The sequence below is a fragment of the Salmo salar genome, chromosome ssa09 (genome assembly GCF_905237065.1).
Source record: "Salmo salar chromosome ssa09, Ssal_v3.1, whole genome shotgun sequence".
Lineage (NCBI taxonomy): Eukaryota > Metazoa > Chordata > Actinopteri > Salmoniformes > Salmonidae > Salmo > Salmo salar.
Genome location: NC_059450.1, coordinates 123,938,682 through 123,963,873, shown reverse-complemented (window position 1 = coordinate 123,963,873; position 25,192 = coordinate 123,938,682). Strand labels below are relative to the sequence as shown.

General features: G+C 43.5%; 1 protein-coding gene across 1 annotated transcript in view; it reads right to left on the bottom strand.

Moving 5' to 3' along the window:
- Positions 1-2,607: 2,607 nt before the first annotated feature.
- Positions 2,608-25,192, bottom strand: part of LOC106612537 (alpha-2-macroglobulin) — a 37,448-nt gene continuing 14,863 nt past the window's right edge. Inside the window, exons 16-35 of the mRNA XM_045724498.1 lie at positions 24,273-24,425; positions 23,982-24,069; positions 23,667-23,844; positions 22,307-22,532; positions 22,024-22,150; positions 21,778-21,899; positions 16,332-16,383; positions 16,170-16,253; positions 10,164-10,340; positions 8,512-8,587; positions 8,133-8,289; positions 7,912-7,986; positions 7,365-7,527; positions 6,850-7,040; positions 6,349-6,564; positions 5,773-5,897; positions 3,941-4,031; positions 3,320-3,388; positions 3,057-3,165; positions 2,608-2,953 (exon numbers count right to left, since the gene is read on the bottom strand). Of these exons, the coding sequence (XP_045580454.1) occupies positions 2,913-2,953; positions 3,057-3,165; positions 3,320-3,388; positions 3,941-4,031; positions 5,773-5,897; positions 6,349-6,564; positions 6,850-7,040; positions 7,365-7,527; positions 7,912-7,986; positions 8,133-8,289; positions 8,512-8,587; positions 10,164-10,340; positions 16,170-16,253; positions 16,332-16,383; positions 21,778-21,899; positions 22,024-22,150; positions 22,307-22,532; positions 23,667-23,844; positions 23,982-24,069; positions 24,273-24,425 (2,520 nt within the window). The 3' untranslated portion in view covers positions 2,608-2,912. The remainder of the gene's footprint in view (positions 2,954-3,056; positions 3,166-3,319; positions 3,389-3,940; positions 4,032-5,772; positions 5,898-6,348; positions 6,565-6,849; positions 7,041-7,364; positions 7,528-7,911; positions 7,987-8,132; positions 8,290-8,511; positions 8,588-10,163; positions 10,341-16,169; positions 16,254-16,331; positions 16,384-21,777; positions 21,900-22,023; positions 22,151-22,306; positions 22,533-23,666; positions 23,845-23,981; positions 24,070-24,272; positions 24,426-25,192) is intronic.

Sequence of the window (25,192 nt, the reverse complement as noted above, 5' to 3'; positions counted from 1 at the left end):
TAAGTATGGTTCCCAATCAGAGACAACGATAGACAGCTGCCTCTGATTGGAAACCATACCTGGCCAAAACATAGAAATAAAATACATAGAATGCCCACCCCATATCACACCCTGACCTAACTAAACAGAGAAAAACATCTCTCTCATGTCAGGGCGTGACAGTTGTCAACAACAGGGCTCTATAGTATCTGTTTGTGGGTGTATCTGTTACCCTGATTTTTCTGTTACTTTTTCTCTAAATGGATTTGTGTTTGACTACATCTGTCCAGACCTTGTGCACACCATTAGCTCAATAAATTATTAGGAGATATTCATAATGGAGATTATAGCCAGGACCAGTGGGGATTTTAGCATGTAAATCTTGCTGGGGCAAACAAAAAAATGATTGCCACCAAAGACACTACACTAAACAACACATTAATTGCACTATAACGGTGACAAGCGGTGTCTACAAACTGTTACGGCCTACATAAAGCTGTCCCAACAGCAGAGCTTTCTTTCCAGCACAATGGAGTGAATCCTTAACACCGCTACACCTGGCTGAATTCTTAACACCGCTACACCTGTCTGAATCCTTAACACCGCTACACCTGTCTGAATCCTTAACACCGCTACATCAGCGGAGCCTTGTCTGGCAGCGAAACAATTAATTCAGCTTCGTTTACTGCCTTTTTAAAAACATAGCTGATATGGCTGACTTGCTTAAACAAATGTGGTTTCTACTGACAATTGAGATGTACAAACTATGGCACAAGGGAATGATGAGCGGTTAAGAGGCATTCCGTTATTTCGAATAAGACATTAATGAGTGAGAGACGACAGAGGTAGTCAATATAACTATGTGTTCAGCACTTTTGAAATGTACAGTGACAGAATGCAGAACATGGGCTGCTCTTACAGTATTTTCCCTGTACTCGAAGTCAGAACCATAGGATAAATAAAGGGGGCATATAAGCAATGAAACCTCTTACAATATTAGATGATGACATTTCTGAAAAACAGGTTATATGTGCAGCACCGCCGAGTCAGAACAGTAATGTTAGGCGAAATTAAGAGGTGAAAATAGACCAAATTATTAGGCTAATAACAGCTTACTACACAACATACACTTAGTATTACTTTTTTAGCTACAGTATACATATCTCCCTGGCATATTACATAATTTATGCAGCAGCATATAAGATATTTTGGGACTTACCTTGTGGTGCGCGGCAGTCCTTTGTTGGCAAATGTTGTCTTCAAAGAAAGAGAAAGATTTACAATTCCGAGTTGGATGACCGTTCAAAATGTATTTTCTCAGTCTGAGCGCATTTATTCCCCACTTCCATTTTTACATTTTAGTCATTTAGAAGACGCTCTTATCCAGAGCGACTTTCAGTAGTGAATGCATACATTTCATTTCATAAATATTTTGTTTTAATTTTATAATTGTTTTTTATTTGAATTTTTTTTTGTGTACTGGCCCCCCGTGGGAATCGAACCCAGAACCCTGGCGTTGCACACACCATGCTGGCGTTGCAAACACCATGCACTACCAACTGAGCTACAGGGAAGACCTGTTGGCTAACCTTCCCAGGTTAGCCAATTTCTATTTATTATTTCTCTTCATTTGACAAGGATTAAAAAGGATTTGCCAGTAGATTTTCTACTTGATTTATGACGATGACTGCTAGCTAAGATTTTGAAAGTATGATGTTGACATGATCAGTCCAAACAAAGCCACTGTAGATATATCGTGATTTGACGTCATTTTATCTGTGTCCAATGACCTTGAGCCTTCATGGAAGGGCACTTCTAATCTAAATCTATGGCAGGTCCCAAAGGGCTCATATTCTTGATGTCTACCCTTACTAAAGGCGGGTGACGTAGTGTCCCCATGAGTGACAGAACACTGAGCCAATCACGGTGCAATGCTGAGCCAATCACAGTGTAATGCTACTATTTTCTGCAGGCCTGCCCCACCACCACAGAAAGCACTGAGCTAGGCTGAAACAACTGCATTTTGAAGCTGCCTGTAAGCAGCTTTATTAACTCAATGATATATATATTGTTTTACATTGTTTGCAAACTGATGTGTGACACGTATTAATGCCAAAATAATGCCCCCCGTCCCCCCCCCCCCTCCGGCCAGAACTCATTATGGGTATGATCAGGACAGGACACATCCCCTTAAAAGCTTTTTTGTTGATGGAATTTAAAGTGAGTGGATTTCCTGGATCCCATTGCCTGATTAGAAATAAAAGACAACCCCACCTTGATTATTACTACAGGGGGGGCCATGATGATTACAGATGGAGGAAGAAAAAAGATGAGAACCAAAGGTTTTGAACAAAATTGAGAAAAAACATTTAAATAACTTTGTATAGTTGGCAACATGGATTAACAGCACATTGCAGCTCTCTGGAACTTAACAAAAACAACCTTTGATATGGTCGGACAGGACATGTACACCCACAGGTACTAATTGCCCAGGAAGAGACTCACTGTCTTACATAAAGCCTTTCAATATTCCCCTTGTCTCCTGAGCCTACACCTTGGAACTCATTTCTTGCCATAGTGTGACATCAAAACCTACACGCAAAACGATCTGGAAAAAATGCTCAAGAATAGGGTTTTAATTAAAAACTTTAATTCCAGTAATTTACATCCTTTACTTTAGAGCTTGAAAGATGCTTCAAGGGCTGCATGTGTGATCTCTGTTAATGTCATTTTCTTCTTACATCTTCAAAGCGGCAAATACAACGAATAGGTCCATGTAAAGAATTCTCTAATAACAAAATAGCCAGCATTTAGGTAAAATTAATAAATGAATATTACATATAGTATAAGGGTCAGGCCAGCTAAATAAAATTACTAATAATTCAACATCACCAATAATTCTAGATTTAAAATAGGACAGCAGCTTGTAACCCCTACTTGCAAGGGAAGACATATTCTGTCTCTGCCTGGTCACCTGAATTAAACCAAAAATACAGGTAAGTCTCAGTAAATGAACTAAATGTTACTAAAAATAAGAGGGAAAAATACATCTTGGTGAAGGTTAGATATAAACTTACTCGGCTGGTAGTAGTCGTAGATCTTGACCACCGCTGGCTTTAGATTCTGTACTGGGAGCTCCTGTATGATGTCCAGGGTGTGGTTGAAAGGTGGGAACAGTGATGGTAACTGTTGGGAGAGAAAAAAACCAATTTTGGTTACACATATTTAAACCCTCCAAGCAGAAGTGTATTTTGGTTTTGCTGACTTTGAAGGAGAATAATTCCATTATATTGAGAGTGTTATGTGCACTGTTTCAAACTGATGGATGATTTGGTCTCACCTCGCTCAAGTACATTAACACATGATCATCTTTAGTATCGACACGATCCACTAGAGGTGAACCCGACAGCTGTGAAGACAAGCCATTCTCTGATTATTCATATTGCATCGACAATGTTGTAACTTTAATAGGTTACAGAGTTAATGTTTACATTTAATTAATTGAGCTGTATATAAATATATTTCTCTTTTACAGTTATTTACATACTGTATGTACAAGAGTAATTGTATTAGAATTCATATGATGAGATTGAGCGAACTACAGTATGTACATATTTCTGTTGTATTGACTGCAAGTACCAGAATGCCCTGCGACAGGAAGTAAGAAACAAGAACACGCCAGTTATGTACAAGTGACAAGTGATTATCCTGGCTTTCGCTAGCAACTTTCTTTTATTGTTTTGTAGAATCCAAAGTGGTAAAATGTAACGTGAACCAGTATTATTACTAAAATAAGCTTTCATCTTACAACCGACGTCTAGAGTCATTACTTTGAAGATAGTTATTCCATAGACAAAAAATATATGTTTCAGTAAGGTTCACAGATGAGAGGCAAGAGCTACAAGGATAAAGGTCACAGGTAACACCATAAACGTATGTTATCAACAACAAAAAAACTCACCCTCCCCAAAGACTCTGGGTCTGGGGCAAACCCAGACAGCATTTTCAAATCCACTATAATCATATTGGTGGTCAGCTCCTTTCCATTGTATCTGTGAAAGCAAAGAGATGCCTGTGATTAGAGGTCGACCGATTAATCGGAATGGCCGATTAATTAGGGCCGATTTCAAGTTTTCATAACAATCGGTAATCTTCATTTTTGGACACCGATTATATTGCAATCCACGAGGAGACTGCATGGCAGGCTGACCACCTGTTATGTGAGTGCAGGCAGAAAGGAGCCATGGTAAGTTGCTAGCTAGCATTATCTTATAAAAAACAATCAATCTTAACATAATCACTAGTTAACTACACATGGTTGATGATATTACTAGTTTAACTAGCTTGTCCTGCGTTGCATATAATCAACGCGGTGCCTGAAATTGTGTCACTTCTCTGGCGTTCAGTGTAAGCAGAGTCAGGGTATATGCAGCAGTTTGGGTCGCCTGGCTCATTGCGAACTGTGTGAAGACCATTTCTTCCTAACAAAGACTGTAATTAATTTGCCAGAATTTTACATAATTATGACATAACATTGAAGGTTGTGGAATGTAACAGCAATATTTAGACTTAGGGTTGCCAACCGTTCGACGGAACGGTTCTGTATTTCACTGAAAGAATAAACGTTTTCTTTTCGAAATGATAGTTTCCGAATTTGACCATATTAATGACCTAAGGCTCGTATTTCTGTGTGTTTATTACATTATAATTAAGTCTATGATTTGATATTTGATAGAGCAGTCTGACTGAGTGGTGGTTGGCAGCAGCAGGCTCGGAAGCATTCATTCAAACTGCACTTTCCTCCGTTTTCCAGCAGATTTTTGCAATGCTTGAAGCACAGCGCTGTTTATGACTTCAAGCCTATCAACTCCGGAGAATAGGCTGGCAATACTATAGTGCCTATAAGAATATCCAATAGTCAAAGGTCTATGAAATACAAATGGTATAGAGAGAAATAGTCCTATAATAACTACAACCTAAAACTACTTAACTGGGAATATTGAAGACTCATGTGAAAAGGAACCACTAGCTTTCATATGTTCTCATGTTCTGAGCAAGGAACTTAAACGTTAGCTTTTTTTACATGGCACATACTTTCTTCTCCAACACTGTGATTTTGCATTATTTAAACCACATTGAACATGTTTCATTATTTATTTGAGACTAAATAGATTTTATTTATGTATTGTATTAAGTTAAAATAAAAGTGTTCATTGTTCATTCAGTATTGTTGTAATTGTTATTATTACAAATATATATATATATTCTGAATAATCGGTATCGGCTTTTTTTGGTCCTCCAATAATCGGTATCGGCGTTGAAAAATCATAATCGGTCGACCTCTACCTGGGATATCAAAGTTTGATTTTGATAAACAATAAACAAACTAATTAAACTAGTTTGATTATTTTTGCCATAAAAAGGCCAGGTTGCCAGATTTATTTTTATTACTGTTCCTGATCCAAGCCTAGGTAGAAACCAGTGGAGGCTGCTGAGGGGAGGACGGCTCATAGTAATGGCTGGAATAGAATGGCATCAAACACATGGAAACCATGTGTTTGATGTATTTGATAGCGTTCCAATATTCCACTCCAGCCATTACCATGAGCCTGTCCTCCCCAATTAAGCTGCCACCAACCTCCTGTGGTAGAAACTAGAAGTGAAATAACCAATAGGAAACCAAGTCATTTGGGTCAAGTCCATTCTGTAAGACATGCTCCATAATAACACTTTGGAGTGTCATTAATAAACGTATTGAATGAAGGCTTCCGTAAATGTGTCATTCATTCTTACTGAGACTGGAGTTTCAGCGTGACTCTGGGTCTCAAAGAGTTGCTGTTGCAGTCCACCTCTGTCTTCACCTGGATACTGAGTGTTGTGCTGTCAGTAGGAGTAGGGATGTTGTAGTGGAGCGCTACCTGGGAAAGAAAACATTTAAAAAGTCAGGAGAGGCTTCTTCAATCCACAGTCTGGGCTCTGGCTATCTGTATAATTGTTTACTTCAATTCTTGAATTATATAACCATTATATAACTAATGATTCACGAGGAGTTACTTTTCCCCAGCCCCATCCCTCAGCTCACAGGAGGTTGGTGGCAGCTTAATTGGGGAGGACAGGCTTGTAGTAATGGCTGGAGCGGAATAAGTGGAATGGTAGCAAATACATCAAACATGTGGTTTGCTCTGTTCCATCCATTATTATGAGCCGTCCTCCCCTCAGCAGCCTCCACTGCCTCAGCTGTATACCAAATCAGGTGGCACAGGGTTGCTGTTTTGCGGAAGAAAAACATTCCCAGACTGTAGTTTTAGTGATGGATTAAACCGTATTTTGGCACCAGAGGATTGGGAGGAGAGACGTGTAATCACTGACCTGCACTGAGGCACAAGCACTGCCCTTCACTTCCACCGTGTACTTCCCTTCTGTGTCCTGCAGCGCACTCTCCTGGTAGAGAAGCTTGTTGTTTTTGTTAACTTCAAAGAGGTGCTGTCCCCCGCTGGGAGACTGTACTGTCACTGTGCTGGTGCCCTCTCTACTGAACACCCTGGTGGAGTAGAGAGCCAGGGCCTGGAGGGCCACCACTGTGTCCTAAACACACACACCAACAGATCACAGACAAATCTGTTCAAAATGAATGAAACGATCCCATTTTACAGAAAGGGTAATTTTACATTGGTCAGTTCCTAGAGTGACTTTCTCATTTCATCCATTCTGATTTCTTGGCTCCACTTCAGTGGAAGTTAGCATCACCAGGCTTGACATGACAAGAAGCACAAAAATGCCTGTGATCTGGTAAAAGTCAAGGTAATAACACCTCACTTCTAGTGCACAGCAACGGGTGCCTTTTTGGAACAGAGGCGCTTTGAAGTATACCTGTGTGGAGGAGAAGCCTCCGTATGCGTTCTGCTGCCTCACCAGCCACCTGACGATGCGGGAGGCGTAGCCCAGGTCAGTGGTAGACAGAGGGGAGGCACTGAGGGAAGCCAGCAGAACGTAGGAGCTGACCTCCACTGCCAGGGAGGCTGAGGTCTCTGAGGAGGTCTGAGTCCAGTGCAGGAGACCCCCTGAGGGATGAGGAGCGTGCACACACACACACACACACACACACACACACACACACAGAAAATAGGGACTCGCTTATTCATCACTATACAGGATACAAAGTTCTTCACTGACCTCCACAATGAATTTTATGACAAAAAAATGAATTTTATTACAGACACCTGAGTTCAAATCGTATTTGTGTTCTATAAAATACTTTGGGTGTTTGATTGAGCCTATTTGGAGTGCCAGACGGGTGGAGGGTTTGCACTTTTGGGATTACTCCATTGACTAACTCAATTAAGTCAAGACAGCGCAAACAGATCTTGGACCAGGATACGTCTCACCCTCTTGTAATGCGACCGTGTCCAGGTGCTGTAGAAGTTGGGCCCGGGTCTCCATGTCCCCTGCCAGGGTAAAGGTGTAGGCCAGCAGAGCAGTAGTGTAGGTGTTGGACAAATCACTGGTGGAGTTCTTCAGGCAAGACAAACTGCCGTTCACAACAGGATCCTAGAGCACAAAATAACAGAGCAGCACATTAAGAGACATGTTAGCCTGGTCCCAGATCTGTTTGTACTGGCAAGCCAATGCAAACAGATCTGGGACTAGGCTACAGACATTCATGCTGAAGCACATCTAGTTTTTTAGCTCACAGTAGTAACTAAGCCTACTCAGTTTTAACAGCGCAATACCATTTAGATCTGCTTATGGTAACACATATTCTTATACTTATTGCATAGGCTACTTTGAGAGAGAATCATTATTTGACTGAATTTTAATGATGACAGTTGATGTAAGAGGTACACAACAGACTTCATACAGGAGGCTAAATCACTTTCCTGTAATGGACATGGTTGTCTTGAGAAACAATGGTTATCTGGAGATGCTACTTACCGACACTGATATGTTGAGCTCCAGCATTGAAGCAGTGATGTAGGCCGTCAGTGTGACTTCATCTGTCACCCCTCCCTACAAAACAATATGTCAAAATACTAAAACATGTCCATGAAACTGTATCTAGCCTGTTGAAATCCTCATTCCCAATGGTCTGGTCTGATGAGACATACAACTACATCTTCTTCCATCTTCTATCAGTTTATTATCAATATAAATACCTTCATTCTGTTGTTAAAGAGTTTCCCCAATCCGACGAAACACCCATGTTTGCCTTGTTGATGTTCTAACCAAGTCTTGGATTGCACAATTTGTGCCGGGTCAATATAAATGAAAGACTGTGCTTTGCCAAAGGATCTCAAGACAAAAGCAGTCAGCCTGAGGAAAGAGAACTAGATTTGAATGTCCCGTCATAATACCCACATAAGGTTGTCATAAACATGACTTAGAGCTTGACATTACCTGCAATGACAGCTTATGTTAACCTATGTCGCATCCATGGTCCCCCTGCCAGACACTATGCCATTTGATTGGTCAATGTTTCCTTAATAAAACAGACAAAAGTATGTGTTTACAAATAGGAGAAAACACTATACTCACCAAGTGTTCCCCGAGCCTTGTCCAAATGTGCTGTATGCACCATCAAAATGCTTGTAGTTCAGCTGCCTTTGGTAACCTGTCGGTGTGTTTTTAGAGAGAACAATAAAGTGCCCAAATGTTTTTTATAGTCACTGAGTGTGTGCCCCAAATGGCACCCTATTCCCTATATAGTACACTACTTTGGCCAGGAAAAATCAGTGCACTATGTAGGCAATATGGTGTTCCTACATGTGTTGGGTCAGTCATGCTCAGACACGAGACATATGTGGCAGGGTCTACAGGAAATCACGGACTACAAAAAGAAAACCAGCCACGTCACGGACACTGACATCACGCTTCCAAACAAACTAAACACCTTCTTTGCCCGCTTTGAAGATAATACAGTGCCACCGTCGCGGCCCGCTAACAAGAACTGCATCCCCCCCTCTCCTTCTCCGTGGCCAATGTGAGTAAAACATTTAAACGTGTTAACCCTTGCAGGTCTGCTGGCCCAGACGGCATCCCAAGCCGCATCCTCAGAGCATGCGCAGACCAGCTGGCTGGTGTGTTTACGGACATATTCAATCGCTCCCTATCCCAGTCTGCTGTCCCCACATGCTTCAAGATGGCCACCATTGTTCCTGTACCCAGGAAGGAAAAGATAACTGAACTAAATGACTACCGCCCCATAGCACTCACTGGGTGGTAGTGCTTTGAGAGACTAGTCAAGGATCATATCACCTCCACCTTACCGGCCACCCTAGACCCACTTCAGTTTGCATACCACCCTAACAGGTCCACAGACGATGCAATCGCCATCACACTGCACACTGCCTTATCCCATCTGGACGAGGTATACCTATGTAAGAATGCTGCTCATTGACAACAGCTCAGCATTCAACACCATAGTACCCTCCAAGTTCATCATCAAGCTGGAGGCCCTGGGCCTCAACCCCGCCCTGTGCAACTACCTGCCCTCCATGACATCTATAGCACCCGATGTCACAGGAAGGCAAAAAAGATCAAAGACATAAACCCCCCGGGCCACTGCCTGTTCACCCCACTACCATCCAGAAGGCAAGGTCAGTACAGGTGCATCAAAGCTGGGACCGAGAGACTGAACAGCTTCTATCTCAAGGCCATCAGACTGTTAAACAGCCATCACTAACTCAGAGAGGCTGCTGCCTACATAGAGACCCAATCACTGGCCACATAAATAAATTGATCACTAGTCACTTTAAACAATGCCACTTTAAATAATGACACTTGAATAATGTTTACATATCTTAAATTACTCATCTCATGCATATACTGTATTTATACCATCTATTGCACCTTACCTATGCCGCTCGGGCATTCCTCATCCATATATTTATATGTACATATTCTCATTCATCACTTTTAGATTTGTGTTTGTTGGGGAATTGTTAGATCATTTGTTAGATATTACTGCACTGTCGGAACTAGAAGCACAAGCATTTCAATACACTTGCATTAACATCTGCTAACCATGTGTATGTGACCAATAAAATGTGGTTTTGATTAACATGATAGCAGGGTCGTAGTGGTGAAACATTTTAAAATGTTCTTCAATGGAAATAGATCCAGCTGTTTGGCAGTTTTCTTCCATTTGGTGCCCAATGAATACGGCCCATATTTTGAGGGACTCTTACCACTAATGAGGAACTTGGTGGCCTTGTCTCGGATGGCTGGAGTGAGCTGCTCTGTGTTCCTCAGGTACTCGAGTATGTAGATATTGGGGGCGAGGAGGGCCATATTCTGCTCTCCACACCCATACGGCATCTGCAGCAGTCCATCCAGGTTCTTGAGGGCCCGACCCAGGATGTCCCCTACAGAGAAACATGGGACTCTGTAAGACTGTCCTCTTTAGCAAACAGCAACATTATCGCTGGAGAAGGGTTGCTTTTCCCACCATTACGCCTCTACCAGGTAGCCTAGCGGTTAGAGTGTTGGACCAGTTACCGAAAGGTTGCTACCCATTGGGAACAAATTGGTTGAAATAACATTGTTTCAACTTAATTTGTCAACGTATTGTGACGTGGAATCTACTTGGGAAACTGTTATTATATCATCATCATCATCATGGTAACCAATTTTCAACATATTTTTTATTTATTTTATTTCACCTTTATTTAACCAGGTAGGCAAGTTGAGAACAAGTTCTAATTTACAATTGCGACCTGGCCAAGATAAAGCAAAGCAGTTCGACAACATACAACAACACAGAGTTACACATGGTGTAAAACAAATATACAGTCAATAATACAGTAGAAAAATAAGTCTATGTACAATGTGAGCAAATGAGGTGAGATAAGGGAGGTAAAGGCAAAAAAGGTCCATGGTGGCAAAGTAAATACAATATAGCAAGTAAAACACTGGAATGGTAGATTTGTAGTAGAAGAAAGTGCAAAGTAGAAATAAATAATGGGGTGCAAAGGAGCAAAATAAATAAAATAAATAAATACAGTAGGGGAAGAGGTAATTGTTTGGGCTAAATTATAGATGGGCTATGTACAGGTGCAGTGATCTGTGAGCTGCTCTGACAGCTGGTGCGTAAAGCTAGTGATGGAGATAAGTGTTTCCAGTTTCAGAGATTTTTGTAGTTCGTTCCAGTCATTGGCAGCAGAGAACTGGAAGGAGAGACGGTCAAAGGAGGAATTGGCTTTGGGGGTGACCAGAGAGATATACCTGCTGGAGCGCGTGCTACAGGTGGGTGCTGCTATGGTGACCAGTGAGCGGAGATAAGGGGGGACTTTACCTAGCAGGGTCTTGTAGATGACCTGGAGCCAGTGGGTTTGGTGACGATTATGAAGCGAAGGCCAGCCAGCGAGAGCGTACAGGTCGCAGTGGTGGGTAGTATATGGGGCTTTGGTGACAAAACAGATGGCACTGTGATAGACTGCATCCAGTTTGTTGAGCAGGGTATTGGAGGCTATTTTGTAAATGACATCGCCGAAGTCGAGGATTGGTAGGATGGTCAGTTTTACGAGGGTATGTTTGGCAGCATGAGTGAAGGATGCTTTGTTGCGAAATAGGAAGCCAATTCTAGATTTAACTTTGGATTGGAGATGTTTGATGTGAGTCTGGAAGGAGAGTTTACAGTCTAACCAGACACCTAGGTATTTGTAGTTGTCCACATATTCTAAGTCAGAACCGTCCAGAGTAGTGATGCTGGACAGGCGGGCAGGTGCAGGCAGCGATCGGTTGAAGAGCATGCATTTAGTTTTACTTGTATTTAGGAGCAGTTGGAGGCCACGGAAGAAGAGTTGTATGGCATTGAAGCTCGTCTGGAGGTTAGTTAACACAGTGTCCAAAGAAGGGCCAGAAGTATACAGAATGGTGTCGTCTGCATAGAGGTGGATCAGAGACTCACCAGCAGCAAGAGCGTCATCATTGATGTATACAGAGAAAAGAGTTGGCCCAAGAATTGAACCCTGTGGCACCCCCATAGAGACTGCCAGAGGTTCGGACAACAGGCCCTCTGATTTGACACACTGAACTCTATCAGAGAAGTAGTTGGTGAACCAGGCGATGCAATCATTTGAGAAACCAAGGCTATTGAGTCTGCCGATGAGAATGTGGTGATTGACATAAACAAACCTTGTATAAAATATGTTGAATTTCTACGTTTGAAACAACGTCAGATCTTCCAACGTTATATCCACTATCAGAAATAAAATTCTAGGACTGGCTGCATATCCTAGTGGAGAGTTAATCTATCTACAGCTATCCATTTGGTCTCCCATCCAGGGTTTTATATTTGTCACTGACTACCAATGTGCTATTGTGAGAATGCTTATTGAGAAATCTCTTATTAACTAAATAGATTCACTGCTGATATCGTAGTCATATCAAAGTGTAGGTTTAACAGAGCAAATGAAATGTAGCCATACTCTGAAGTCATTTGTCATCAACAATACTATTTAGGCCCTAAATTCAATTCAGGGTTCAACTAAAAATAGACAATACATATATTATCCTAGGGTTTCAAATGTAATCTTTAAGTTAATAATTAATTATTAATGTTGTATTCACGTCTCCATCTCAACCAATAAGTCAATGTTGTCTACAAATGAATAATTCATATGTTGGATTCATGTCTCCATCGCAACCAAAAATATCAATTAAAGAATAGGACTAAATCAAATTAAACTTTAAATTCACTTTAAATAACGTTTGATTTTATTTAGTCCTATTCTTTAACTTTGAGATGGAGACGTGAATCCAACATATCAATTATTAATTTGTAAGCAAACTGGAATTATAGCCAGACTAAATCAGTGGCACAAAAGATACATCTCTTTCAAATGTTGATATTTGGTTGCGTTGACAATCAAACATTATATATCACTTTTGCAATAAAGTAAATAGCCTATAAACTTGTTGACAAGTGGCCAGCGGCTCAGATGAAACTATCCAAGCATTAGATACATCTCTTTTAAATGTTGATATTTGGGTGCGTTGTCAACCTAACACAACTCAATATTGCTTTTGTAATAAAGTAAATCTTAAAAACGAATGTAACAAAACATACAGTAGTGCTGTAGATTAGGAACCTGTTTCTCCTTAAATTGTATTACAAAGTAGGGGAGAGTGGGGTATGTTGAGCCATTTTTTACATTCAGCGTTACTCCGTCAAGGGAAATATCGTATTCTTTCTAACAAAGATGTACATATATTTCAGGATGTTGTGTATCGCTGGAAATAACCAGAATTCATGTAAACATTACAGTTTCGAAAACGTTGTTTGTCCCCCAAAAAAGTGGTCTCTTGGCACAACTTACCCCGGGTATGGGGTAAATTGACCCGCGTGACAGGGTAAATTAAGTCACCTACAAATTTCGGTACTAAATTAAATATTACCACTACCTTTTTAAAATAATTTCTTTAAACCATGGCCACATTTTGAGGTTACTGTAACGATTAAATGTCTTCCTTTGTAATCATAGAAAGCGTGCATGTTCAACATAGCATGCAAAGGTAGCAGGTCTGTGGGAATCTTCACCATTGTTATAATAATCAGTGCAGAATCTGATCACTTGCACTATATCCTTTTAATGTAATCTCAACTGTAATCCAGGTCATTTGGTTTTGCTATTAGACTAAGCATAGTGATAACACATTAAGTTGTCATAAAAATACCTGACATTGTATTCCCATTTTGTTGAGCACTGTGATAACACATTTAGACGACAACTACTGTAAACCAAAAATCAGACACTGTTTTTTCATTGGAATTTGGTTGTGCTTTTAGATGGTTGAAAGCATAGTGATAACATTGGGAATTGAACAAACTTCTGGATGTCCTTTTTGAGTGGTTGAATAAAGGTTGAAATCAAATTGAATGTCAAATCAAAATCAAATTTTATTAATCACATGCACCGAATACAACAACCTTGCCGTGAAGCCCTTAAAAACTTCTTACGCCTAGGCGTCCCGTCAGCGACAATTTCCGGTGAAATTGGAGGGCGTATACAGGGGTACCGGTACCGAGTCAATGTGGAGGCTATATACAGGGGGTACCGGTACTGAGTCAATGTGGAGGCTATATACAGGGTGTACCGGTACCGAGTCAATGTGGCGGCTATATACAGGGGGTACCGGTACCGAGTCAATGTGGAGGCTATATACAGGGGGTACCGGTACTGAGTCAATGTGGAGGCTATATACAGGGGTACCGGTACCGAGTCAATGTGGAGGCTATATACAGGGGGTACCGGTACCGAGTCAATGTGGAGGCTATATACAAGGGGTACCAGTACAGTCAATGTGGAGGCTTTATACAGGGGGTACCGGTACCGAGTCAATGTGGAGGTTATATACAGGTGGTACTGGTACCGAGTCAATATGGAGGCTATATACAGGGGGTACCGGTACCAGGTCAATGTGAAGGTTATATACAGGGGTTCCGGTACAGTCAATGTGGAGGCTATATACAGGGGGTACCGGTACCGAGTCAATGTGGTGGCTATATACAAGGGGTACCAGTACAGTCAATGTGGAGGCTTTATACAGGGGGTACCGGTACCGAGTCAATGTGGAGGCTATATACAGGGGGTACCGGTACAGTCAATGTGGAGGTTATATACAGGGGGTACCGGTACCAAGTCAATGTGGAGGTTATATACAGGGGTACCGGTACCAGGTCAATGTGAAGGTTATATACAGGGGGTTCCGGTACAGTCAATGTGGAGGCTATATACAGGGGGTACCGGTACCGAGTCAATGTGGTGGCTATATACAAAGGGTACCAGTACAGTCAATGTGGAGGCTTTATACAGGGGGTTCCGGTACCGAGTCAATGTGGAGGCTATATACAGGGGGTACCGGTACCGAGTCAATGTGGAGGCTATATACAGGGGGTACCGGTACCGAGTCAATGTGGAGGCTATATACAAGGGGTGCCGGTACTGAGTCAATGTGGAGGTTATATACAGGGGGTACCGGTACCGAGTCAATAAGGAGGCTATATACAGGGGGTACCGGTACAGAGTCAATATGGAGGCTATATACAGGGGGTACCGGTACAGAGTCAATGTGGAGGTTATATACAGGGGGTACCGGTACAGAGTCAATATGGAGGCTATATACAGGGGGTACCGGTACCAAGTCAATGTGGAGGCTATATACAGGGGGTACCGGTATCGAGTCAATGTGGAGGCTATATACAGAGTGTACAGGTTAGTAATGAGGCTATATTCAGGGGGTACCGGTACAGAGTCAATATGGAGGCTATATACAGGGGGTACCGGTACAGAGTCAATGTGGAGGTTATATACAGGGGGTACCGGTACAGAGTCAATATGGAGGCTATATACAGGGGGTACCGGTACCAAGTCAATGTGGAGGCTATATACAGGGGGTACCGGTATCGAGTCAATGTGGAGGCTATATACAGAGTGTACAGGTTAGTAATGAGGCTATATTCAGGGGGTACCGGTACTGAGTCAATGTGCCAGGGTACAGGTTAGTCGAGGTAATTTGAACATGTATTTTTTTAAATATATCTAGGCAAGTCAGTAAAGAACAAATTCTTATTTACAATGACGGCCTACCCCCCCGGCCAAACCCTACCTTAAACCGGACGACGCTGGCCCAATTGTGCGCCAACCTATGGGATTCCCGATCACAGCCAGTTCTGACACAGAAAGGGAGCGAACCAGGACCTCTAGTGCCGTCTTAGACCGCTGCACAACTCGGGAGGCCAAGTGATGCATTGATAATAAACAGTGAGTAGCAGCAGTGTAAAAACAAGGGGGGGGGGGGTCAATGCAAATAGTCCCGGTGGCCATTTGATTAATTGTTCAGCGGTCTTATGGCCTCAGCCAAATATTACTAAAATGTCCACTTTGAAATGACGTTCTGTGTCCAGTGGGTAGTTCAAATCCCAGAGCGACAAGGTGAAAAATCTGTTGATGTGGCCCTGAGCAAGGCACTTAACCCTAATTGCTCCTAATTAACCCTAATTAGCATTAATAATGTCAGCACCTGGCCATGACCCCACTCTCCAAGGGTGTCTCAGGGAGAGTGAGATATGCAAAAAACACATTTCCAATTCACACATGTGAAATAGGACAAATATAAGCACCCACACACACACACACACACACACACTCTAAACTCACTACGTCTCCAAACAATACTATGGTACATTTTACCCAGGACTGAGAGAGAAATTCGATCAGATCCATCCACCACATTCTTGGGGAGTTGCAGTTCCACCTCCTCTATCAGAGCTTCTCCTGTGGACACAGATGATAAGATGAATGGAGATGATCAGTTCAATCACAGTGAACATTCAACGTTCATGCATTACTGACCAGTTGGACACAGCAACCAGTTGTAGGTGTCGGTCTTCTCTGTTCCCTCCGCCTGAGAGAGGTGAGAGAGAAAGAGAGAATGTTCAGTTAGAGGCAGTTACACTATTTCAGCCACACCCGTAGCTGAAAGGTGTATAAAATCGAGCACACAGCCATGCAATCTCCATAGACAAACATTGGCAATAGAATGGCCTTACTGAACAGCTCAGTGACTTTCAACGTGGCACCGTCATAGGATGCTACCTTTCCAACAAGTCATTTTGTCAGTCCCTGCTAAAGTTGCCCCGGTCAACTATAAGTGCTGTTATTGTGAAGTGGAAACTTCTAGGAGCAACAACGGCTCAGCCACGAGGCGGTAGGCCACACAATCTCACAGAACGCGACCGTTGAGTGCTGAAGCACGTAAAAATCATCTGTCCTCGATTGCAACACTCACTACCGAGCTCTAAACTGCCTCTGGAAGCAACGTCAGCAGTAGAACTGTTTGTTGGGAGCTTCATGAAATGGGTTTTCATGGCGAAGCAGCCGCACACAAGCCTAATGCCAAGCGTCGGCTGGAGTGGTGTAAAGCTTGCCGCCATTGGACTCTGAAGCAGTGGAAACGTGTTCTCTGCAGTGATGAATCAAGCTTTGCCATCTGCCTGTCCGACGGACTAATCTGGGTTTGGGACACCAACATAGAAAAACGCTACCTGCCCGAATGCATAGTGGCAACTGTAAAGTTTGGTGGAAGAGGAATAATGGTCTGAGGCTGTTTTTCATGGTTGGGCAAGGCCCCTTAGTTCCGGTTGTCACGCCCTGACCATAGAGAGCCCTTGGTTCTCTATGGTGTTTAGGTCAGAGCGTGACTAGGGGGGTGTTCTAGTCATAATATTCCTATGTTGGTGTTTTTGTATAGTTCCCAATTAGAGGCAGCTGATTATTGTTGTCTCTAATTGGGGATCATATTTAAGTGGTTCATTGTTCCCACCTGCTTTGTGGGATATTGTTTGGTTTTGTACTTGTTGCACCAGTTAGTCACGTTTTGTTGCTTGTTATTTGTTTTTTTTAAGAAGTTTCACTTTAAATAAATATGTGGACCTCAACACATGCTGCGCCTTGGTCCGTCTCTTACAACAACCATGACAGAATATCCCACCAAAAGAGGACCAAGCAGCGTGTTCACGAGGTAAAGGAGTTTTGGACATGGGAGGAAGTCATGGGAGGATACAAGACCCTTCCTTAGCGGGAGTCGCAAAGGAGCATAGAGGGACAGCAACGACGCCGGGGATCGCGGCCACAGAAACCCCAAGATTTGTTTTGGGGGGGGGGCACATGGAGCTGTCGGCTGAGCAGCGGAGAGTGCCGGAGCCCGAATGGCAGACAGCGGAGGACTTCAATGAGGGATACCGGAGAGAGGTGGAGGCGAGGAGTATGCTGCAGCGCAGGCGTACTGAAGAGCGGGTCATCAGTCCGGTCCTATCTGTGCCAGCTCCTCACACTCGCCCTGAAGAGCCAGAGACCATCAGGTAGGCGATGGAGAAGTTGGGAGAGAGAGAGAGGAGAGAGATGTTGTGCAGGTGTATTCTGCTCAACATTCGACCTGAAGAGCCTGTCAGCAGTCTGGTGAAGTCTGTGCGCCTCCCCAGTCCGGTACGTCCTGTGCCAGCTCCCCGCACCCTCCCTGAAGTGCGTGTCACCAGTCCGGTGCCACCTGTGCCGGCTCCACTCACCAGGCCTCCAGTGCGCCTCCCCAGTCCGGTACATCCTGTGCCAGCTCCCCGGACTTGCCCTGAAGTGCGTGTCACCAGTCCGGTGCCCCCTGTGCCTAATCCACGCACCAGGCCGCCTCCCCAGTCCGGTACGCCCTGTGCCAGCTCCCCGCACTCACCTTGAAGTGCCTGTCACCAGTCCGGTGCCACCTGTGCCGGCTCCACGCACCAGGCCTCCAGTGCGCCTCCCCAGTCCGGTACATCCTGTGCCAGCTCCCCGGACTCGCCCTGAAGTGCGTGTCACCAGTCCGGTGCCACCTGTGCCTGCTCCACGCACCAGGCCGCCTCCCCAGTCCGGTACGCCCTGTGCCAGCTCCCCGCACTCACCTTGAAGTGCCTGTCACCAGTCCGGTGCCACCTGTGCTGGCTCCACGCACCAGGCCTCCAGTGTGCCTCCTCAGTCCGGTACGTCCTGTGCCGGCTCCATGCACCAGGCCTCCAGTGCGCATCCCCAGCCCGGTACGTCCTGTGCCTGCTCCCCGCACTAGGCCTCCAGTGCACCTCTACAGCCCGGAACCTCCAGCGACTGTTTACAGTCCAGAGCTTCCAACGACGGTTCACAGTCCAGAGCTTCCAGTGCCGGTGAGCAGCCCGGAGCTTCCAGTGACGGTCAACGGCCCGGAGCTTCCAGTGACGGTCAACGGCCCGGAGCTTCCAGTGACGGGCAACGGCCCGGAGCTTCCAGTGACGGGCAACGGCCCGGAGCTTCCAGTGACGGGCAACGGCCCGGAGCTTCCAGTGACGGTCAACGGCCCGGAGCTTCCGATGATGGTCAACGGAGACTTCTTCTGCGCCGGTGCCCAGTCCAGGCACGGCGTCCAGTCCCGCTCCATGGCCGGATCCTTCCTCTGCGCCGGTGCCCAGTCCAGGCACGGCGTCCAGTCCCGCTCCATGGCCGGATCCTTCCTCTGCGCCGGTGCCCAGTCCAGGCACGGCGTCCAGTCCCGCTCCATGGCCGGAGCCTTCCTCTGCGCCGGTGCTCAGTGCAGGCACGGCGTTCAGTCCTGCCCCATGGCCGGAGCCTTCCTCTGTGCCGGTGCCCAGTCCAGGCGCGGTGTCCTGTCCCGCTCCATGGCCGGATCCGTGGTCTGGGCGGGTGCTAAGACCCGCACCGGAGCCGCCACCAACGCTAGTCACCCCCCCCAACACTCCCCATTTGGTTTCAGGTTTTGCGGCCGGAGTCTGCACCTTTGGAAGGGGGGGGGTACTGTCACGCCCTGACCGTAGCAAGCCCTTGGTTCTCTATGGTGTTTAGGTCAGAGCGTGACTAGGGGGGGTTCTAGTCATAATATTTCTATGTTGGTGTTTTTGTATGGTTCCCAATTAGAGGCAGCTGATTATCGTTGTCTCTAATTGGGGATCATATTTAAGTGGTTCATTGTTCCCACTTGCTTTGTGGGATATTGTTTGGTTTTGTGCTTATTGCACCAGTTAGTCATGTTTTGCTGCTTGTTATTTGTTTTGTTGAAGAAGTTTCACTTTAAATAAATATGTGGAACTCAACACACGCTGCGCCTTGGTCCGTCTCTTACAACAACCGTGACACCGGTGAAGGGAAATCTTAACGCTACAGCATACAATGTCATTCTAGACCAGGGGTTCTTTAACTTTTTCAGCCTGGGACCCAAATCAGAAATTCTGTGTTTTCCTGGGACCCAAGCTTAGGAAAATGTGCAACTATACTTAAAAATTGGTACATTTCATTGCCCTTATGCCTAAAAAAATGCAATGTAGACAAAAACAAATAACAATGAAATACTCAAATATATTTTAATATCTATTTTTCCTCATTAAAAACACTCTTACATATCTATCTAGGTTGGAACTGTTGTTGTTAAAATACAATAAATCATTTTCATTCTGAACTGGAATAAACTGATTGATCACATGTCTATTCTGGGCTCAGTTTTTAACATTGCAACACTGAGGTCATGCTCAGCATTGACACTGTTTCTGTACTTGAGAACCCTGACTTGCATAGGTATGTGGTGCCAAACTGGATCAGAACATCTACTGCTTTCTCAGTCAGGGAGGAGACCGCTTCCTGCTGCAGATGAGCAACCCAGACCTGTGTGACTGTTTGTCTCAAAAAGCATCTTGCTTCAATCAGTTTATTCCAGTTCAGAATAAAAATGATTACTTGTAACAGCAACAGTTCCAACCTAGACTTGTTGTCAACAATAATTTCTACAGTAAAATGTACAGTAGACCTGATAATTTTTCATCTTCATCTGTACTGTTTCTCAGTAACGTAAACTCACCCCATTCCGTACAAATGTGAGCAACCGCGACATTCAAACGAGGCTGCAAAGAAAACGAATAGGACTGAGTCAGGCAGAAATGGACAGCGTGGAGGTCTCGGCATGAATTCTGTTGGAAAGGGGAGAAATTGTGCTTTACAATGGTATTGACATTACTGTTGATCTGGAAGTATTACGTTTTTTGGGGCGCTAAAACAAGGTCAATTGTACGGACCAAGGCGATGTACAAAAGTGAGTGAGTTTACGTTAGCTAGTTAGCTTGCTTTGGCTAACGTTAACCATTAGCTGTGTACCGTTACACATCCAGGGGATTGTTTGAAAGAGAAAATCACATCTACTACTATGAGAGATAGTACTCCCTTATTTCTGCTTATCATCACCTGTTATAAAGTGACAACAATGCCTTGCTAGTTGACTTACTTTTCCACTTTCGAAGCACTGTTTCCTGAAGCGTTCTGCACTGTTCTGAAAGAACTCCCTGGGTTTACCGTAATGTTTTGCCTGGATGTTTGGTCAGGACGTGTCGTTTGATTAATTAGTTCGTTTTGAGAGACTCATTACTAAGCACTTCCCCACACAAAACACATTGTGGGCGGCCCTCGTTATTTCTCAAAGTTTGTATGAAAGAGACAAAAAGTCATCACTGTATTTGCGTTTCATGACGATTGAGCTCAGTCCGAACTTGTGGCTAGCATGAGTTCATTTCATGACAGCGGTGAGTGATGGCAAGTGGGAATAACAAGTCATCAGTGGCTTGAACGACAGCGATGCAGCATGTGGGTAGCGGAGTGATCTTCAAAAAAACTGTAGAAAAAAGATCCGGTAAACCGTGAAGCACACAGGCATCTCCCTCTACCTCTCCCACTCGTGCAGCTGCCATACTGAGCAGAGACCACTGATAAGCAGAGAGCGCACTGAACCGAGAGCACAGTTGCACTTGGCCAAATCAATTCCAGTAATTAATGAAATAATTATACATTTACGTCGCGACCCACCATTAACAGGTCCGGGTCGCGACCCATACTTTAAGAAACTCTGTTCTAGACGATTCTGTGCTTCCAACTTTGTGGCAACAGTTTGGGGAAGGCCCTTTCCTGTTTCAACATGAAAATGCCCCTGTGCACAAAGCGAGGACCAAATAGAAAAGGTTTGTTGAGATCGGTGTGGAAGAACTTGACTGGCCTGCACAGAGCCCTGACCTCAACCCCATTGAACACCTTTGGGATGAATTGGAACCAGGCCTAATCGCCAAACATCAGTGCCTAACCTCACTAATGCTCTTGTGGCTTAATGGAAGGCTGTTATAGCAGCAAAGGGGGCGACAAACTTCATATTAATGCCCATGAGATGTTCGATGAGCAGGTGTCCCCTTAATCTTGGTCATATATCTCTACAACCTAACAGTACGTTCCATAACAGCAGTAGACTACATACCTTCACCAGCAGGCTCTTTGTAACTGTGTCGATTCGTCCTCTCTCTGGTACGTTCACAATCTCATTGTCACATGCAATGTGGGACTGGACAGCCTCTGCACTAACGGACACATTCAAATCCCCTACACACACATTGACAGAGTGCAGCACAGGTTACACAACATCCAATACGGTGACTGAGAGTAAACAACTCAGGTTAACATCCATTCTGCTGTTTGACCAGTTGAATAAAGACTGGTGACTTACCCAGGACAGAGGGTGCCATTGTCCAACTGAAGGTCTTCCGTCCATTGGCACACAGGCATGATGAATACTGGACATCATTCAGGGGTGTGAGAGTGTAGTCTAAGGAAGGAGCCGGAGTCACAGAAACCTGCCCAAGAGGAAAACTTGTAAGATAACATGGAACACCCAAGACTGATACACTGGGTGTAATAAAAAATAAATAAACACTGACTAGGCAAACTGCAACAAAACAAAACATTTTATACAACTTGAGAAACAACTCAATCATGATGCAGTGTCGTACCATGATGCACTTGGACAGGTAGTTGAACACAGTGGCCTTCAGCTCACAATGCTCTCCACGGATGATGGAGTAGGGCAGGGTGAGCTCTAGGAAGAAAGGCTGGAAGACAGTGATCTCCACAGGAGGAGCCAGGCCGAAGCCGCCAGGGGCCAGGCAGAATGCATCTGTCTCCCAGGTGGTGATGGTGTCTGGAACCTTAAGGGGCACATCTGCTGATCCAGACTCCCTGTAATGCAGAGGTCAGAGTTCAAACAGAATGCAACTAAGTGTCCCATAGAGAACAATGGAGTATGACATTACAAATTCTTTGAACACTATTTTGTTTGTTTTGTTATGTACTTAAGCTTAATCTAAACAGCTCTTAGGACCTCTTCTCTATGAAAAATCGGGCATAGGCGAGAGTGGGGCAAGTTGAGCCAAATGGGGTAATTTTTGCCACCATTTCTTCTAGGAAACCACACACAAAATTATTAATTGACCAAATCTTTAGGAAGAGATCATCATTTCATGGAGACTGTGAAGGAAAAAACCATATGGAAAAAGTGGTAAGCAACTTAGTTCCAAAAAACGGATTTTCACCAAGTCAAATGAATTTATTGTGTTAGAGGTTTCTTGATGCTTGTATCTAAAGATTGTTCTATACATCAGTTGAGGTCTCTATAAGCTTCAACTTAACATCCTAAACCTAGCATGACCTTGCTTCCTTTTAGCTGTGTGGGCTAATGTACTCAAAACATTTGCCTTGAGGTAAGTTTAGCCAAGGGTTGAGGCAAGTTCAGGAAATGTACGTGTTTTCATTCCAGGCGTAAAGCAAGGCAATATCTATGGTAAAAGTATTTTAAAAAGTACCATGTTTTTGTCAGGTGTTAAGCGTGTGTTAAAATATGTTTAATAAATAAGCCATTGTGATTGTGTTGAATTGTGTTTGGGTAATAAATATAGACATGGTTTTAAAAAGGTAGTGGTAATATTTCATTCAGTACAAAAATGTGTAAGCGGCTTAACTTACCATGTCCCGGGCTCAACTTACCCCATAAGTTGTGCCAAGAGACCACTTTTTATGGACAAGCTTTGTTTTCAAAACTGTTATGTTTACATTAATTCTGATTATTTCCAGGGATACACAACATCCTGAAATATACGTACATCCTTGTTAGGAAGAATACTATAATTTCATTGATGAAGTAATACTGAATGTAAAAAATGTCTCAACTTACCCCAATCTCCCCTACTCTGTAATACACCTTAATTATTAAAGAGAAACAGGTTCCTTATCTACACAACTACTGCATGTGTTGATATTAGGCAAGAGCTAAGAGGGCTTTCACCTGAAGTTAGCCTCACTGTGCAGTGCTCTTACCCAACTTCCACAAGATCCCATATCCATGTCTCGGGGAAGAACGTACGGACTGTCTTTATGGGTGGCGGAACTGGAGCGTCAACAAATCCGACACCGGGTTCTCCACGAAGTCCAGCTCCAACATATTTCGCTGCACCCGGGCTAAATCTGGTCATTGTTAAAGGGTAGGGATGGTAGCCTATTAATAAAACAAAACATAGTCATTATTCTGGTGTTAGAATCAGCCTGGTCAAACTAAAAGCCATGCATTTCCCAAGATTCACCGAATACGTCTGGCAATGACGAGAGTAAGAGGTGGGAAGGAGGATATCTCACCATAGGGCCGATGGTACTGCTGCCCCTTGTAGCTGAGGCAGGAAGGTACTCTTATAACCAGGTTAGTTGCTAGCTTCAGTCCCAGTTTCTAGAAATGCCAGAATCAAAAACAAGAGAGCTCAATATTAATTAATACCTCTGAGTTTTAAATTTCTATTCTGCATGTAATTTTTAGCCTCAAACAAGGTATTTTAGCAATTCATAATTTAAGAAGATGTGACAGTATGTTGACTGATTCGTATAAGATCGAAAATTAGGTTTCAAGTAAATAGAAAACAAGGCAGAAGTTACCTGAAAAACTTCATAAGGTTGATTTTTTTCCTCGGATGTTCCATCTGGGTATGGTGCTACATATCTCCTTTGTCTTACATGTAAACAAGCTATTGGGTCTTGAAGCTCGTAGGGAATGTATGTTGTCTTCTTGACTGGTAACAAATCAAATATCTGGAATGGGATAATAGGGAGACGTGAAATGACCTTGTTCACTGGGCACCAAACAGAAGACAACAGACTGAAACGGGGAAGGACCACTTGGATGCTCAATTTCGTTTTCCATTGCTAAACGTTTTTAACCCTCATAGTACAGGCTGGGGTCAATTTGTCCCCTGAGGCATATTTTTGATCTTATCCCAAAGATGGTTTATTCAGTACTTCAGGGTTCAAATGGTTCAAATAATTATTTTAATCTAGGTTTCTCTGGAGATATAATATTAAGGCATACATGTCCTCAGAGGGTGGAGGGGGACCTGTATCAGTGATTTTGACAAAATAGACTGATCACCTGTAGAAATGAAGCACCTCATGTGCTCGGCTATCTTTATAACTGGTTATAACTGGCAGTTGTTTTTATCACATAAATATCACAAAATTAGTATTTACTTCAAAATCCTAAAAATGAAATGATGCTGTATTAAAATTATGGTAAATTGTATTTTTTGTACGTTGGAAAAACCCAGGACATTACTTAAGGAAAAAAAATATATTTTTGTTTTACAGAATATGCTAATTAACTGTAGTTTCGCTGAAAAACATCCCCACAGCATGATGCTGCCACCACCATGCTTCACCGTAGGGATGGTGCCAGACGTGATGCTTTGCATTCAGGCCAAAGATAATCTTGTTTCTCATGGTCTGAGAGTCTTTAGGTGCCTTTTGACAAACTCTAAGAGAGCTGTCATGTGCCTAGACTATTAACTCTTTAAGTACCAATA